The sequence below is a fragment of the Mya arenaria genome, chromosome 10, assembly GCF_026914265.1.
Source record: "Mya arenaria isolate MELC-2E11 chromosome 10, ASM2691426v1".
Taxonomy (NCBI): domain Eukaryota; kingdom Metazoa; phylum Mollusca; class Bivalvia; order Myida; family Myidae; genus Mya; species Mya arenaria.
Genome location: NC_069131.1, coordinates 34036162 through 34052135, shown reverse-complemented (window position 1 = coordinate 34052135; position 15974 = coordinate 34036162). Strand labels below are relative to the sequence as shown.

The following is a 15974-nucleotide window of genomic DNA, read 5'->3' as shown; positions in this document are numbered from 1 at the left end:
GGCAAAATGAAATGAACCTATAAAGCAGACGATTAACGGCGAGATATCGTTACATGTACACATCAAGTGGTATTCATCACTGACTTCCGGTATAATGTAGAATCCGTTACAGAGTAAACATTTTTAAACACTCATTGATCTGTTGTCTAGATTAATGGTATGAACGTTAGCCATGAATAAGACTGCTCAAAATAGTATTGAAACAATGTATGTACTGGTGAGAAATCCAGTAATCTAAATTTATCAACGATCTTGTATAGAAGAGACAAAGGTCTAGGCCAAACACACACAACACAAGATATACACTTTAAAAGAAACTATTCGAAGACATAACATCAATATCGAGATATCATTGATATATTTACGTATTGTTTCTTGAATAAGATTTCATTCATAAAACGACAACAAATGTAAAGCAATCACTAGTATGATTTATTATAATCATTCAGTTACAATGTGTTCTTAAAACGGTACGCTATTTGCTTTGATGGAAAGAAAACAAAACAACAATGGACCATGCGCCGATACTGTAATGCCGTTTTTTCCACACAATGTTTTAAAAAATACAGCTTTTTCGTTGTATCAGTAGCCTCAATTCCTTAACATTTCAGTGACCAAACAGTGCGTGATGCCATTTGAGTGTGGCGGAGCAGACTGCTCTCGGGACTTGCATTGTATAGACTGCCAGTGTCGTTGTGGATACGGCTTCCCCGTTGGGTTCATCGGCTAGACCATTCACCCAAACCCAGATGCAGAGATGGTTACAACGGATTGTGTTGTTTATACTTCCCAAAAGTTGACCTTACTACTTATACAAGCGAAAATTCACATAAAGATGTTTTGAGTGTTGTGGTGTTGTTGTGTTTATACAAACGTAATTGTGTATTGTGATGTATAGTATTATAAATAAATGTCAGAAACCTGGAAATGTGTTTCATTTCAGAAGGCATAATGTGTGCGTATAAATCAAGCTTTAACGAAGTCCATAAACATATTTAACTCTGAATAAGTTTCAATGCAATCAATTGTTCAACCTGCATTTGGCTATATAGCAATTTATTGAGAACAAAATAATTATTGTGATGAACGCTCACAAATAAATCCAGAAATTAACTAAGACCCGACTGTTTTTCGACGCATATATGCATCGTTTAAATCTCAACTACAGCTTGCATCTTTATCATACGCACGTCTTTGTTTTAAAATTTCAAAATGAATGTTTAAATCTGTCTTTTTCAGTGAAATAGTACAATTGGAACGACCATGGCTGAGGTTATGACAAAGCACCAGATAATTTTATCCGTTTAGCTGTTTCACCCTCTGAATCGTTTTTAGGAACCTAGGCAGGAATATATACGTTCGAATATTTTGAATTCAGTATGTACACACACACATAAAAAACACCATGTACAACCTAAATTAAGTTTCAAGTTTATGACGTTTTGCACAAAGGAGAGTACTAAGTAAGAATCAGCAAAGATGTACCAACATGATACGTATGCATTATATTACTTATATGATAAACTTGTTTGAGTCGTTAAAAACGTTGCATGTGTTGCAAATGAAAACAAAACATATTCGTTACTCATTCTAAAGATGAAAGTTGAAAAAAACGTATATTACATACACTGAAAGCTTTGACTGCATTGCAATATAACACTACTAATTACATTGAACTGATAGTCTGTGGTCTACTTCTTAATTTTTAAACTATGCACACAGCTCAGGTCACATAACTTCAGGTTGGGTTGATGTTGATATGCTTTACATTATAACCTTCAATGCTACTTACAAAACAACACAGAAAGAGAACGTTTATTGGAAGAACTGAAATACAAATAATAATAGGCTCTAATGATGTCATAAGGACCGCTGATCAAGCATATCAATGAATATAATTATGAGAAATGAATATGTTATGTATTTGGCTTTATCGATGACGGTCCTGACCACTGAGAGACTGCAAGTTTCTTTTAAAACATAAGGGATATCAGGTGAATAATGGTAACAAAAAAGACCAAGCAAAGTACTGTACAAACAGTAATATGTGCTGTTATGGGGCAGGACTGCACACATGCAATACAGATATTGAATGAAATACTCCATTGCGTGCAAATCTGCTCAAACATTTCCTGTATGAAAAAATACTAGCAAAAAATCATAATGAATGCTCTCTAACTTATAAAGCCTTACAACACTTTTACACAGCTAGATTTATTACAGCAATTATTACAAAAATAAATCGTTATGACAATTTTGTACAAATTTCAAATATAACGTGTATTCAAAGCTGAATGTATAAAGGCCATACAGATCACAATGGAATATAATAACATATATAGTTAACAGCAGTATAATAATAAGTATGTACAATTCAATTATTTAATATATAAAATATATAAAAAATATTTAATACATCCACTCCATTCATTACTAGATTGATTTTTACATTACGAGCGCAAAAGTTTGGATAATTTCATTCACGAGGGTTTAATGTTATATGTTTTCTGAAACATATAGACAAGCTTACCGTGCAATTAGTAGCTTGAATGTATTGAAATGGAGTTTTAACTTATCAATTGCTACTTTCACACTATAAGATTGCACATAAAGCCTTGCCTTATTGAAAACGTTCTGTTATGAGAATCATATAAAAGAAAAACAAGAAAACAATCAACAATATGGTAAAAATAATAAAAACATTACTATATGCAAGTAATGACAATGATATATACAATACAATGTTTATATTAAGTTATGCCATATAGGCACCAGGTTATGGAAACCATTTTAACTTAATTTGTTATCGTATGACTATAAAATGCATATAATTATATTCATGTTTTAGTGCCAAGTGTAACCCAACATATGTCATTGTTACGAGTTGGTCGAATTGTTTATTCCCTCTGGATATCCCCAGCTATGTTGTAATACACAGCGTTATCTGTTGCGTTTACGGAATGGAGAACACACTCGTAGCAGAAGTAAAACTGTTCCTAAAAGATCAAAATCATACACAAATGCATTAATTAACCTTATGAAAAACTGATACAATATCCAAGAATGAGACAAACTCTCACTTTCAAACGTTTTTTGACTTCATATAGTCTTCATCAGATGAAAACAAGTGAGTACATTTGAATTTACATCGTCTTAAGTAACATAACGTCATTTCTTTGCACCAACAAAGTGACGTTTTATTATCAAATTTAATGTTACCTTGGCATACATACTCTCAAGGGTGCCGAATTTGAAAGCTATCAGTCATATAACACACATATATAAGACGAAAAAGGTAAATTGGTACAAACTCTATATCATTGTTCATTCAATATATATCATTTATAATTCAGAGACATTCGTATGAAACAGGTATAGCTTAATTGTGCTTCTTATTCAGTTTTTATGTTAAACATTGAACCCCTCTTAGTAGACTCATTCTCTTCCTACTTCGTTTGTCGCTGTGATTTTAATTATATCGTTATACTAATCTGTTACAAAATATATAATTCGACCATACATGTCAATATGAACCAATTGTTTGAAGAAGTATTTTATATTACCTTATTTGGAATAGCGAGTGGTCTTCCAGCTCTGACTTTCTGCACGACATTGACCACACTGACTTCATTATCTTCACTCAATTGTTCAAGTAATGTCGAGACAACACAAAGTAGGCCGCTCTTTCCAGCACCGTTTCTATCACAAAAGTTTTACATCGCGTAAGGAAAAGTGTCTCAGAAATTAAAAACACCAATGCTTTATTTTATCTCTTCGAATATCTGCTTTGCAATATATTTTCGGTGTTTTATTTACGATGTTCTTTTATTGCATGGTTGTGATTAGAATGGACATCACAACACAAACACACGAAATTCGATTTACACAATATACTTAATATTTATTTTTGTCATAGTTTTATTATTTCAGAGATTATCGGTTCAATGTAAAAAAAGAATTTACGATGACATTGTTAATAATTTTACTAAGACAAAATTTAAATGCGAATGGGCACTAAATAAAAGTTTCAACGTACAAACAGTGCAGCAGTATTGGTCCCTTCAGGGGAGATGATTTGCATACGTCTTCGACCTCTTTGATGAAGGCAAGAAAGAGTTCTACCGATTTAGGAACATTGTGTTTTGTATCCCAGTCCAAATATTCATAGTGTGGAACCGTCACATCTTTCTTGGTCTATATTTAAATAAAAACATACTATTTATAGAAAATTATTGCGATGCATTTTCGCCAATATATAAAAGTCTGTTGTTGCTGTTTGCGGAGATTGTTGTTGTTGTTGTTGTTACTGTTTTTATTGTAGCTAACATTTAATCTATGCAATAAAAACGTATTTGTTTTTAAAGTATATTTACAAGGAAAAGAGAAAATGATTTTTGTCTAATGTGTGCACAATCACAATGTCATAATCTCACTTTTCCTTCTGGTTCGAAATGCAGAATTCTTTTTACAAAGTGATTTGCACTTTGATCCGTGGTGGATCGTACGGAAACCTTATCCGTCGTCATTGTCTGATTGTCACCAGGAAAGTACAAGCCAATCCCCTGTATAAAAGAATACAAGAACCCATAAGATTAAATCCTAATGAGATATAGGGAGGTCATTGCTATTTTTGAAGAATTCGTACAAACATGCCTTAAACGATACCTAGGCCTTATTCAATATATAAAGATGCTACGTCACAATGCTATGTAATGTGTCGTAGGAAAAAAAAACGCAAAGTGAACTACACTTTAGGGTTATTGTGAAAGTACCTGCCTATATTCATTTTTACGGTATCTAGCCAGTCCACATATTACCTTATGCTTTGCCATGTGTGCCTCCATACTAACGATACAGGAACAGTTTTCTTGAAGAGCAAGTGCAATAAAATCGGAAACTGTGTCCGGCAGAGGTGTTTGTGCAACCAAGAAGCGGTGTTTTGTCATTAAACTCTGAAAAAGAGATTCGTCACAATTACAATGTAGGATTTTGTTAGGCGTTTGTCTTATGACTCCATACCTGTATTATTTAGTTGCTTTTATTTCAGGGCTTGTCCCTTTAGATTCCTTTGTATAAACATGATTTTAAAAATAAATGGACTGGTTAATTGTCATCGAGTAATGAATTTAAAACAAACTTATATATGATGCAAAACATTTACTTACATTGATGTATATCGCATTGATGTAATCAGAGTCGCCTGTTTTCAAAAACAGATAAAGACGCGGTCGGTTTGAATCACCTAACAATACACATAACCATATAATATATCACGTTAACATTAATAAAAATGCAACATACTAAATTAAGTCCCTGCTAAACAAAGAAGGACATGTTTATCCCTTATCGTTATAGTTTAAAAATATATATTTCAATATTTAAACACACACACAGGCGTACTATTTTACCATTGTTCTAAATAATGCATGTTCGTATATACATTATGCATCTAAGAAGTAAATGAATGTGCACTTTTGTAGCGGATATAAGCGTGGTACCTGGTATATCCGCGTGTTTCCTGTTCTTTTTCGTCATAACCCGATTCCTTTCCGTAGCTTGCAATTCACTATCAGACTTTTGCTCATGATTCAAATGCATTTTCTAAAGAATATTCCGAAAGCAACAGTTTCTTTGAATAATGTTAAAGCATTGAATACAAAAACGCTGCATAGTATTCACATTTTAGTTAAACTATTGATTAATAACATTATGATAGTTGATACTTTGAGAAACAATCCTACCTCAAATTGCTCATGTATGTCCTGTTTACTTGATTTCTCCATATATTCACTGAAGTTTCCTCTTCTTATCAACAAGCAGTCAAGCGTCAATGTATTGACCAAAGCTTGGTGAAGATACTTGTATTGACTCTAAAATGGCAATTATGAAATGAGTATTTTATTGTGTGGTTACTTGAAGGACAATAATTGAATGCAAGTATTGTACAATCTTCAAGTGTTGCACCAAATATTGGTGTATTCCGGACATTTAGTTGCGAGTGGTATTGTGGTATAGATGCCAACATTTGAACCAAACTATTTTTGCTGGTGGGCTACATATGCGTTTTTTCTATCACTGAAATGGAATCGATTATGATTTATTTCAGCTTACACAGAGCTGTGCTAAATAAAAGTCAGGTAAAACTAATCTAATACACACCACATATAAGTAATAATCTCACCAAGGTCTGAATCATGTTGGGTCTGTTCTGTCTCATGTTGAGAACACATCCCGGGATATCTATAACTCTTTTTGTCTCACCCTCTTTTGTCAGAATGTCTAGAGCTATGTAGGTTCCCGTTCGTCCTACGCCAGCACTGAAGTTACACAGAACCCAATTGTCTATGAAAAAACATGTTTATGAAAAACTCAACATGCAATTTGCATAACAGATTAACGCTGCTTTCACGAAACAGGCCTAAAAGACGGAGATTCATATTATTATAATTGCGTGGATTTTTACATGTTATATGTCGCTTCCTAAAATCGTAATTTGAACCAACATTCGGTTATGACCAGTCTCTTTGTTTATATCTTCAAGTAATAAGATTGATAACTTGTTGCATGACCTTTCTTGGGCACGTCTTATTAACTTCCAAAATACATACACATATTAAGTATTTGAATGCTGCCAGCTTCACTGCAATGCTGACAAATACTGCCACAATTTTAAAAATGAGTTTCCTAAAATCTTATGAAAAGGATATGTATTCACTGTGGCGGTTGTTTTGGGCATCGTCTGATGACTTAGACAAACTCGACTCGATTGCTGCTGTCGGCCCAACAATATTGTTTGTTTTGTTTTCAATATATACTTCTTGGACTTATATTTGTAAACGTTTACACAATAAAATAGTTTGTATTTAACAACATCGGCACTGACTGGGATGGGCCAATGATGATTTGATTTAACATTTTGTTTACTTATTCATTGTTATTGTTCATTGGCTACAAGCTAAGAAAAACAATTAATTAGTATTTTTGAACCTTAGTATGAGATCAAACCTGCAATGCACAACTACTGGTCCGTCAAAGGTACTCGGCAAGGCGTTAACCCTTTGTCTAAACTCTATTACTGATGTGACGTCGTCAGGGATGTCCTTGTCTGGCCAGCTCGTGAACTGTAGATGGTGCAAATTTCTTTCTTCTGAATTCTGGTTTTGGTGGCGAAAAATAAGTTGAAATATGGTTGATACGAATAACATTTTCTTTAATGAATCAATATACGATGCGTACTATTGTTTTGATAAGTAACACTTTATTCATATTGACATGTTATACATGTTTCTAAGTCTGTTGATAAGTTGACAGTGAAATCAAATAATCTTAACGACACAAACTGAAATAAACTTACCGATCAATAGGTTTGAAATTATTCAAATTTGTTTTAGTTTTTAAAACAGCGATATAAACAACACTTTTAATTAAATGGTTATAAATCAGACATTTTTTACTGGTGGGTATTTTTTTCGGCGCTAAGAAGCATCTACATGCGTTTATGTTACCTGTCAAAATTGTTCATACCCAGTTAAAATGTTCAGTTTGATCCTTGCAGTCGAAATTAATTTTAGGACGTTCTTCGTGTTAAAAAGGGAATTATCAAATATTTTGAGTGTATTTCAATAGATTCATATATTTAAACAAACACATTCATAACGCGATCTCATAATAACTATTTGCTCACATATTTCGTATTTTAATTTCCGAGTTTAATTTGTTTACCATGTCTTCTTAACAATCATGTTTGCAAAAGCTAATGGGTCACAAATTGTGTAAAGAATTAAGGTGATTAATCTGTTTAAGGAAGTTTGCAATAAGGAAGTTCTTTTTATTAAAGTGCTTGATTAATCTCGATTTACCTTAATGCACGTATGCAGACTTATAACTCCTAATCAAAAAAGTGGGGAATATCGAAAGTCATTCTGTTTCTTTATATATTATCTTACCTTTCTCTTAACAAAGTTTTCAGAACATTTATTATTTATAATATGTTTTCAAGGAGTAATTTAAGCGATCGTTAAGAGTTTAAATACTTGGTTAAGGAACTTTTAATATTCTTCTCACATTTAAGTTATAACCAGCGGATCTGTCCGATTTAATGTAATGCAATATTAAGAAATACAATGAAGAGCCATACTCGTGTCGTTCTTAATCACCACATGATATTGCACTTCTATAGTTGAAAGCATTTCCATAAAAAGATGAACGCAACATCCTCTCCATAACTAGTATACTACAAACCAGACACCTGTGTCTGGTAAAATGAAGTTTTATTACGGAAAATGTATGTGGCGTTGATAAAACTTCTGGATTCATTGCGTTCAGAGTCGAATACGCAATCTGTGAAGGACAACGTTTAAGTCAATGCAAGGATAATCGTGAAATTAAAAAAAAATCATACACGAATGAACTGCAATACTGAACAATTCAATCCTTTAATTTGCCCGTCCATAACACCATGAATTATATAAAATTCGAATGTACCTTAGAAAGCGCAAATTGTCTCCAAATGAAATCTGCGTATAATTCTTTAACCTTGCACACAACTTCTATTTCTCCGTATATTTGACGTTGATGATAATCTGGCCAATACTGCTCGCATTTGGTTTTCTGCAAAGACACAAATATAAACTTACGTTTCAAACAATTTAATACCAAAATGAGCTTAAAGGCAGCACTATTCTAATGGAGTTTATGTTGTCACTTTAATGATAAAGTTCCATCAGTAAATGACTTATTCAAAAGTTATTTCATATAAAACGTGTGTTGCAATGTAATCATAAAGAAATACTTAAACCCAAAGAATTACTGTTTCCTTTCACTCCAGTACCTTATTGTTATATAAATCTCATTCATGTGTTGCCACATTACAAATCTATAGTACCACACATTAACCAATTAAAATAAATTGTTATTTTACCTCATCCTCTTCTAAATTACACCCAATTCTGCCTTATCATAGAAGGTAACCTGCTTTTAATTAAAATATCACCTTACCATACCCTCTACCAAATTGGTCAACATGACAATCTTCTCTACTTTCTGTTGCCAGACCATTCGCCAGAACTGGCCGAATTCGCCAAGCTGTTTAGCCATTGGACCTGCAGTTTGCATTAGATTGACCATGTATGGACATATCTATATATTCTCTGTATATACATCAAGGTTTTAAACGTATGAGCTATTTTAAAAAAAACACACACACAAAACATTCAAGTGTAATACATATACTAGGTTTAATTGTTTTACAATTGTTATATTTGGTATCATTGTAATGTTAATCATTATAAAACAGACGTTTTATCATTCAATTTATTTACCCAAAGTAGCTATGTATGCATTTCGCTTCCCGAAACCCTGGAAGGAAGGATTAAATCAACTTTGATTCACTAAGACCAAGTGTTCAATCAAACAATTTAAAATCAGAAAACAACTATGGCTTGAACAATAACCTTGTCAATGCATTATAATAAATTGTATCCATCTTTCTGCATACATCTAAATTACAAATGCTGTATAACGGAAAAATTATAAACACACATTTCGTTATTTTACATGTTATTATCAATGTGTTAGGTTGCACCTATCAAAGAGCCGACACACAAATAATAATAATAATAATAATAATAATAATAATAATAATAAATAAATAAATAAATAAATAAATAAATAAATAAATAAATAAATAAATAAATAAATAAATAAATAAAAATAATAATAATAATAATAATAATAATAATAATAATAATAATAATAATAATAATCATTAATGTAAGAACAGTTTTTTGCTTTGCCAGTAGGACTTACGTCTATATAGCTAGCATTGATATAGTCTGAGTTTCCTCCGCGTACAACAACACGTGTATCATCATCTGAAGAAGACATCAATGATGCAATAGAAACATAAGTACAAACCAACTAGCTATTGAACATAACCGTATTGAAACATGCCAAAAGAAAGTCAAACCAAATGAAAAACAAGATTATACAAACCATCAATAGCAGTCATGAACGCGGCAGTAAAAGTGCAAATGAAATGAGAACAAATCGTATAACTATAAATAATCACCTACTTATTTATTACGCTTCAATAAAATCCTGATACAGAGAGAAACGGTTCTTACACGGGTAGATTCCTTTGTATCTATTTCTGTGAATGTTGAGTTTGGTTTGTGAAACTGCAAAGGGTTTTACAAGACCGTATGGAATTTTCTGCAAGTGATAAGTACTTGTATCAATAAAGTAATTTAATGAGGAGTACAAGTATTTAAATATCTCATTGCAAATTATTTGCACGTACATTCCGACTCAAAAACATCAATATTTCAAAACCATTTTAAGAAGGCAGAGACCGGTACCTGAAATTCTTCTTCTAAGTCCTTTAAAGATATATTGCGTACATATTCTGGTAGATCGGCCACATGCAATTTGAATTTGCTTACTTCTTTTGCGCTGTTATAATACACACCTCCACTTTCTTCAAATATTACTGCTATTTCTCTTGCCGAAGCATCATCTTCGTCTGTAATATCGTTGAAATGAGTTAGCATGAACTTTTAAGAAATACAAATTCGTTTGCAATACGTTGGATTCAGTTAACATGACAAATATTTGTCTGCAATACAGTGAGTTTAAGTTAACATCAGCGTTGTCAAAAATTATTTTCCTAGAAAATCTTTAGTATATTAAACACGAGCTTTATACACAGATCTTCGCCTTGCAAATGGTTAGTCTAAGAATGATTTAACAACAAAAACAATATACACATACATTTATTTGACAATTTAGATAACAATATTACCAATTTCAAGATTGTTTTCTGTCAAAGTATGCGACGTTTCTTTGCCAGGTGCATTCGGGGGTCGATTCTGGTGAGTAGGGTTTTCTATGATGGTGACAGAGTGAAAATTTCCGGTATTGTCATTGGCATAATCAACTTGGGAAGCTCCTGAGTAAACGAATAAAGATTTATGTAAATTGTTTGTAATTTTCATTTTTCTTTAAGATTGATTTTTCTGTACCATATTAAGCTATAATTATATTTAACGTGTCGTCTTCATGATAACTAAGTTTCATTTAAATATAAGTATCCCTCAATAGAGTCTTATTTTATAGCTATTGTTTAAACATCCTAACACTTTCCTAACGTTTAAACTTTATTTATTAGAAGTACATAAGAATAGTATTGCTGACTCTACATAACTCATACGTACTTCCTTTATTCACTGTTGCGTACAATGCGGATAAGTTCTCAAGTTCTTTTTCAGGTGGTTGGCTTTTCTTGCCCAAATTAACTCTTCTGAAAAAAATGGGGATTCCTTCACAGAATAAAGTTGACTATTTATTGGATGAGCTATATAGCATAACGAAATCTTCGGTTAAGAATGACGTATATATTTACTTTATTACCTTTTTCGAAGCAAAAATAGTCCAACAATGACAATGACAGCAAGAGCTATAATTCCTCCGCCAATACCCCCACCAATAGCTGCAGTTGACGATGGGTGTTTTTCCGCTTCTACTTCCATGACTAACGACATTCAAAGAGTAAAATGAAATAAAAAGCATGCATAAAATAAGAAGAAAAACCAGTACCAAACCATTAGCAGGGCAATTTTAAGTAGTTTTCTACTCGAAAAATTCATTCATATTAGGTAAAGGTGTATCTAATTACGTGAAATACACTCTCTAGTGGCTAGCAACGTAGGGATATAATTTGATAAAAGACCTTCTGTACCTTGAGGACAAAATGATCCATTGTATCCAGTTTGACAGCCGTAAAGACACATTCCAGTCTCCTCAGAACAAACCGTTCTGTTGTTCTGTGTTATACAATATCCATTACAAGTATTTTCACATCGCTTTCCATACGTATTTGTCATACATCCATTTGTACAATGTCCATCAAAGCCACACACGGAATGTTTACAGGTAGTGCTGCATTCTAGTCTACAGTAAGGTCCAAATTTTGTATTATTCTTGCAATGTGTGCACGATCCATCTGTTTGTTTGCAAGACAAGCATTCTGGATCACATTTTTGATCACAGGTGTTATTCCAGTATCCATGAATGCATCCTTGAAGACATTTTCCAGAAGACGAATCGCATTCAGTGTTGACACATTGAAAACTGCATGTTTCACATTGTCCATTAGGGTTTGGAAAATTTCCGCCTTTGCACATTTTGCAGTTAACGGTATCAGCAGTAGTAGCACAGGAAACGCAATTATCAAGATTGCATAAACAACATTCATTATTATGTTCAAAATACGACGTATTCGCGCATGCGTTGCAATTGAGCGGATTGACGCAAATGTCTGTTCTACATGAACATTGTTCCCGTGTGTTTGAATATCCAGGTTTGCATTCTGAACAAAAACCATGTTGGTCACATAATAGACATGAGTCCGGGCAAGATACGCTACAGTTTCGTCCAAAATACCCACGTCTGCATGATTCACACGATCCATCCTCTTTTTTGCAAGTATTCCCCTCACACCCATCAGGACAAGGTATTTGACAGGATTCCCCAAAGTACCCGATAGTGCATGAAGAACAATTATACTCATTATCACAATTATGACATTTATGAGGACATCTAAGTTCACACGTTTGACCGTATTGACCGGGTATACACTCATGACAATATAAAAAAGATGTTGATCCAACAAAATTACTACTTTTGCATTGGCAGTAACCTGAATGAATATCACAACTGTTATTAATGCAGCCTTTCCCACATCTGTTTTGGCAGTTATAACCATACCGCCCAGCTATACAATGCTGACAGTTATATTCCCCAGTACATGTCACACAGTTACTATTGCATTGGCCATTGCACATGTATCCAAAGTAGTTATCAGCACATGTGTCACATCTGTTCCCTGCCCAACCGGCTTTGCATGTACAAGATCCGTAAAACCGATTACATGATATAGAACAACCTTCGGAACACCTCTGCTTGCAGTCGTTACCAAAGTACCAGGCAACACACTGATCACATTTCTCGCCGGCAAAATTAGAATTACACAGACAAGAAGCTTTCGATGAATCACAATTGCCGTTGTCGCAGTCCTCTGTACACTGATACTGACACATGTGTCCAAATCGACCGTTCGTACAAGAAGTGCACTTGGTAGAACGCATGATGTACAGTATACTGGACAATGTGAACAACCGTAAGGATTCTGAAAATACCCATCTATGCAACCAACACAGTCGTTGTATGTAGTACATGTACACCCATTGCTTTGACATTTATTACATACTCCGTTACTTATATAGTATCCAGGTTTGCAGCTTGTACATCCATTGTTTTTATCACAGTAAACACAATTTTTATCACACTGATACGTGCAAGTGAGTCCATAATACCCTGAGTAGCATGTTGTACATCCATTCTGTTTATCGCAACTGGCACACTGGTATCCACAGAATCGTTCGCATTGAGAGCCAAAATACCCCATTTTACACTCTGTACAGCCTTCCCATTGAGGACACGTTTTACACTGATTTAAACATGCAGTGTTGCAAAATTTACCCCAATATCCATATTTGCAAGAATGGCATTGACCACCCCATCGTTCACACCCCTCACAATTAGGCCAACATGTATTTCTACAATCTGATGCATAAAATCCACTATTACACTCAAAGCAATTATACCCATTATTTCGTTCGCATCTTTTACAGTTGGTGTAATGGCACTTTTCGTCGCACCTATCACCCCAATATCCATTTATACAGCCATACGTGCAGTGGCGATTGTTGCCACATTGTCCTGAAGCGCAGCAACCACAGTTTTCACAATCAATAGGAGTTTGTGTCCAAGCAACTAGAAAATTTCAAAAAAAATTGTTTTAGTAAGTCAATGTATAATAAAGTTCTTCAAGACTGCATTGTTTAAACGATTAGTGTTAGTACTTTTGGAAAAATTATTGCAGAATAATTCGACTTCAAACATTTATATACTATTATCATCGGAAATCAATTCATTAACTAAGATAAATGAAACACAACAATCACATCAATTGTCCTAAAACAACATGCGCTTTATCTCGGTTCTAACATGAGTTTTTGATACTGTCACTAAAATGACACATTTGACCCTCGCTAAGTGGAGGTTTTCTCAGCCGGTTTCAACACCTCGCATTCGTGACGTATAATACAAACCCACTCAAGATATTGTGTGTTGTAGCCCGAGCTGCATTACAAACACTAACTTGACACTCTACATTTAACGAAACGCAGATGCTGTATGCAACTAGTGTGTATTGATCGTCCAAGAAATTCACACCAAGCATTAAGCGTTATTCATAACCAAATTCATAACTTTACCGCAATACCATAACTATTAAAATAGCCCTAAATATGAAAATAACATAACCACGACCAACGTCTGTACTTCTAACTGAGTCTGATCGTTGAGAACAACGAGACTCTTAATAACTGACATACACCTGTTAAATGCACTACGTCCTGCACTTGGCATCATGGAACAGATGAGATGTCGTGTCAACAGTGTGGTGTATAGCTATAAAAGACTGACTTACTGACGGAAATGTTAACATATTATAAAAGAACTAATTAACTCGAAAATTAAAACAATTCTTGTATAAAAGGCAATATAGATTCGGTCATCTGCAATTTAAGCGAGCGGAGTGGATGAATAATGAAAATCCCGAACTTCAATTATTTTCTTGAACCTTTCTTCACAGGAACAGTACTGTGAGTGGAAAATAGAACTGGTCGTTTATGGAAATATACACTGCGAAAAATGCTTAATATACGGGAATGTACTAAAAACCCGTACATCCAACGTGTACATTAAGTGTACGGGATGTTGAATATACGGGTGTGTTCGGATCCGTATATTCATAAAACTCGCACATCTTTAGTATACGGGATTCGATGTACGGGCGTGTACTAACGTGCATCCGTGTTATAACAAAAACATGAATTCTGTAATCAATTAAGGTCTTTGGGTCTAATTTGAAAGCATATATGATATAAACGACATTTATACCATTGACACAAAAAAATCACTGTAACGTAGAAAACAGGATGGTGTCAGTTAAAATTTCTTTTGTAGAAAGTGTAATTCTTTAATTGGTTTTGATAGCTTTTGATGAAATAAAAAAGGTCTAAATGATAACAAATAAATAAATTGGTTAATACTGAGTTGATTGACTAACGACTAGTACTTAAACTATTTTGATGGATGTACAGCACCGTACATCTCCGTATATCTTGAGTGTACGGGCATGTACGGTCTCCGTAAATGTGGGAAATACGGGAAATTATGTTTTTCCGTATATTTATCGTGTACGGGATTATACCATTCCCGTACATGATGAATATACGGGCGTGTACAATTCCCGTATATTATCGATGTACAAAAATATACCAGTTCCCGTACACGCTGAGTGTACGAAACAGGAACACTTCCCGTACACGATAAATATACGGAAATTTACTCTTTCCCTTACACCTATGTTATAAAATATTTTTGAATTTTGTAATCAAGTACGGTAATTAGGTGTGTTTTTGAGAGAATATATGATACGAACAACATATAAACCATTGACTTGTATACTTTTTATCGCGTAAAGTAAAGAAACAGCAATGTGTTAGTAGGGTCACTGTATAGGAAATGTAATGCTTTTAGGGTTTTAACAGCCTTCGATGAAATTAAAGCGACATGTTTATAAAAAAATAATGAGATTCGGCAAGCTGGTAGGGTTGATTTATGGCTAGTACTAAAAGTAGTTTGATGAATGTATGGCAACGTACATCTCTTAACATGTTGAGTGTACGAGAATTTATGCTCGTCCGTACACTTTGAGAGTACGGGATCATACCATTCCCAAACAATCGTGACAACTGTTTTGAAGAATGCTTATAAAATCCGCTCTGAGGTCAAATCTAAAAGAAGAGGCATCTGTTTTTAAAGAAATTTGACTGAATACTTATAAA

General features: G+C 33.7%; 1 protein-coding gene across 5 annotated transcripts in view; it reads right to left on the bottom strand.

The window, feature by feature from the left end:
• Positions 1 to 1803: 1803 nt before the first annotated feature.
• LOC128205786 (receptor-type tyrosine-protein phosphatase S-like) overlaps positions 1804 to 15974 on the bottom strand; it is a 28704-nt gene continuing 14533 nt past the window's right edge. For 3 of the 5 annotated variants that reach the window (XM_052907743.1, XM_052907742.1, XM_052907744.1), the window contains 20 exons: positions 11738 to 13833; positions 11410 to 11530; positions 11214 to 11299; positions 10802 to 10948; positions 10359 to 10522; positions 10125 to 10212; positions 9808 to 9872; positions 9321 to 9357; positions 8998 to 9101; positions 8485 to 8610; positions 7006 to 7154; positions 6182 to 6317; positions 5742 to 5870; positions 5499 to 5601; positions 5166 to 5242; positions 4818 to 4952; positions 4434 to 4562; positions 4037 to 4194; positions 3564 to 3699; positions 1804 to 2996 (listed from right to left, as the gene is read on the bottom strand). In XM_052907743.1, coding sequence (XP_052763703.1) covers positions 2898 to 2996; positions 3564 to 3699; positions 4037 to 4194; positions 4434 to 4562; positions 4818 to 4952; positions 5166 to 5242; positions 5499 to 5601; positions 5742 to 5870; positions 6182 to 6317; positions 7006 to 7154; positions 8485 to 8610; positions 8998 to 9101; positions 9321 to 9357; positions 9808 to 9872; positions 10125 to 10212; positions 10359 to 10522; positions 10802 to 10948; positions 11214 to 11299; positions 11410 to 11530; positions 11738 to 13256 — 3708 coding nt within the window. In that variant the 5' untranslated portion in view covers positions 13257 to 13833 and the 3' untranslated portion in view covers positions 1804 to 2897. The remainder of the gene's footprint in view (positions 2997 to 3563; positions 3700 to 4036; positions 4195 to 4433; positions 4563 to 4817; positions 4953 to 5165; positions 5243 to 5498; positions 5602 to 5741; positions 5871 to 6181; positions 6318 to 7005; positions 7155 to 8484; positions 8611 to 8997; positions 9102 to 9320; positions 9358 to 9807; positions 9873 to 10124; positions 10213 to 10358; positions 10523 to 10801; positions 10949 to 11213; positions 11300 to 11409; positions 11531 to 11737; positions 13834 to 15974) is intronic. The other 2 variants (XM_052907745.1, XM_052907746.1) reach the window with 2 other exon arrangements.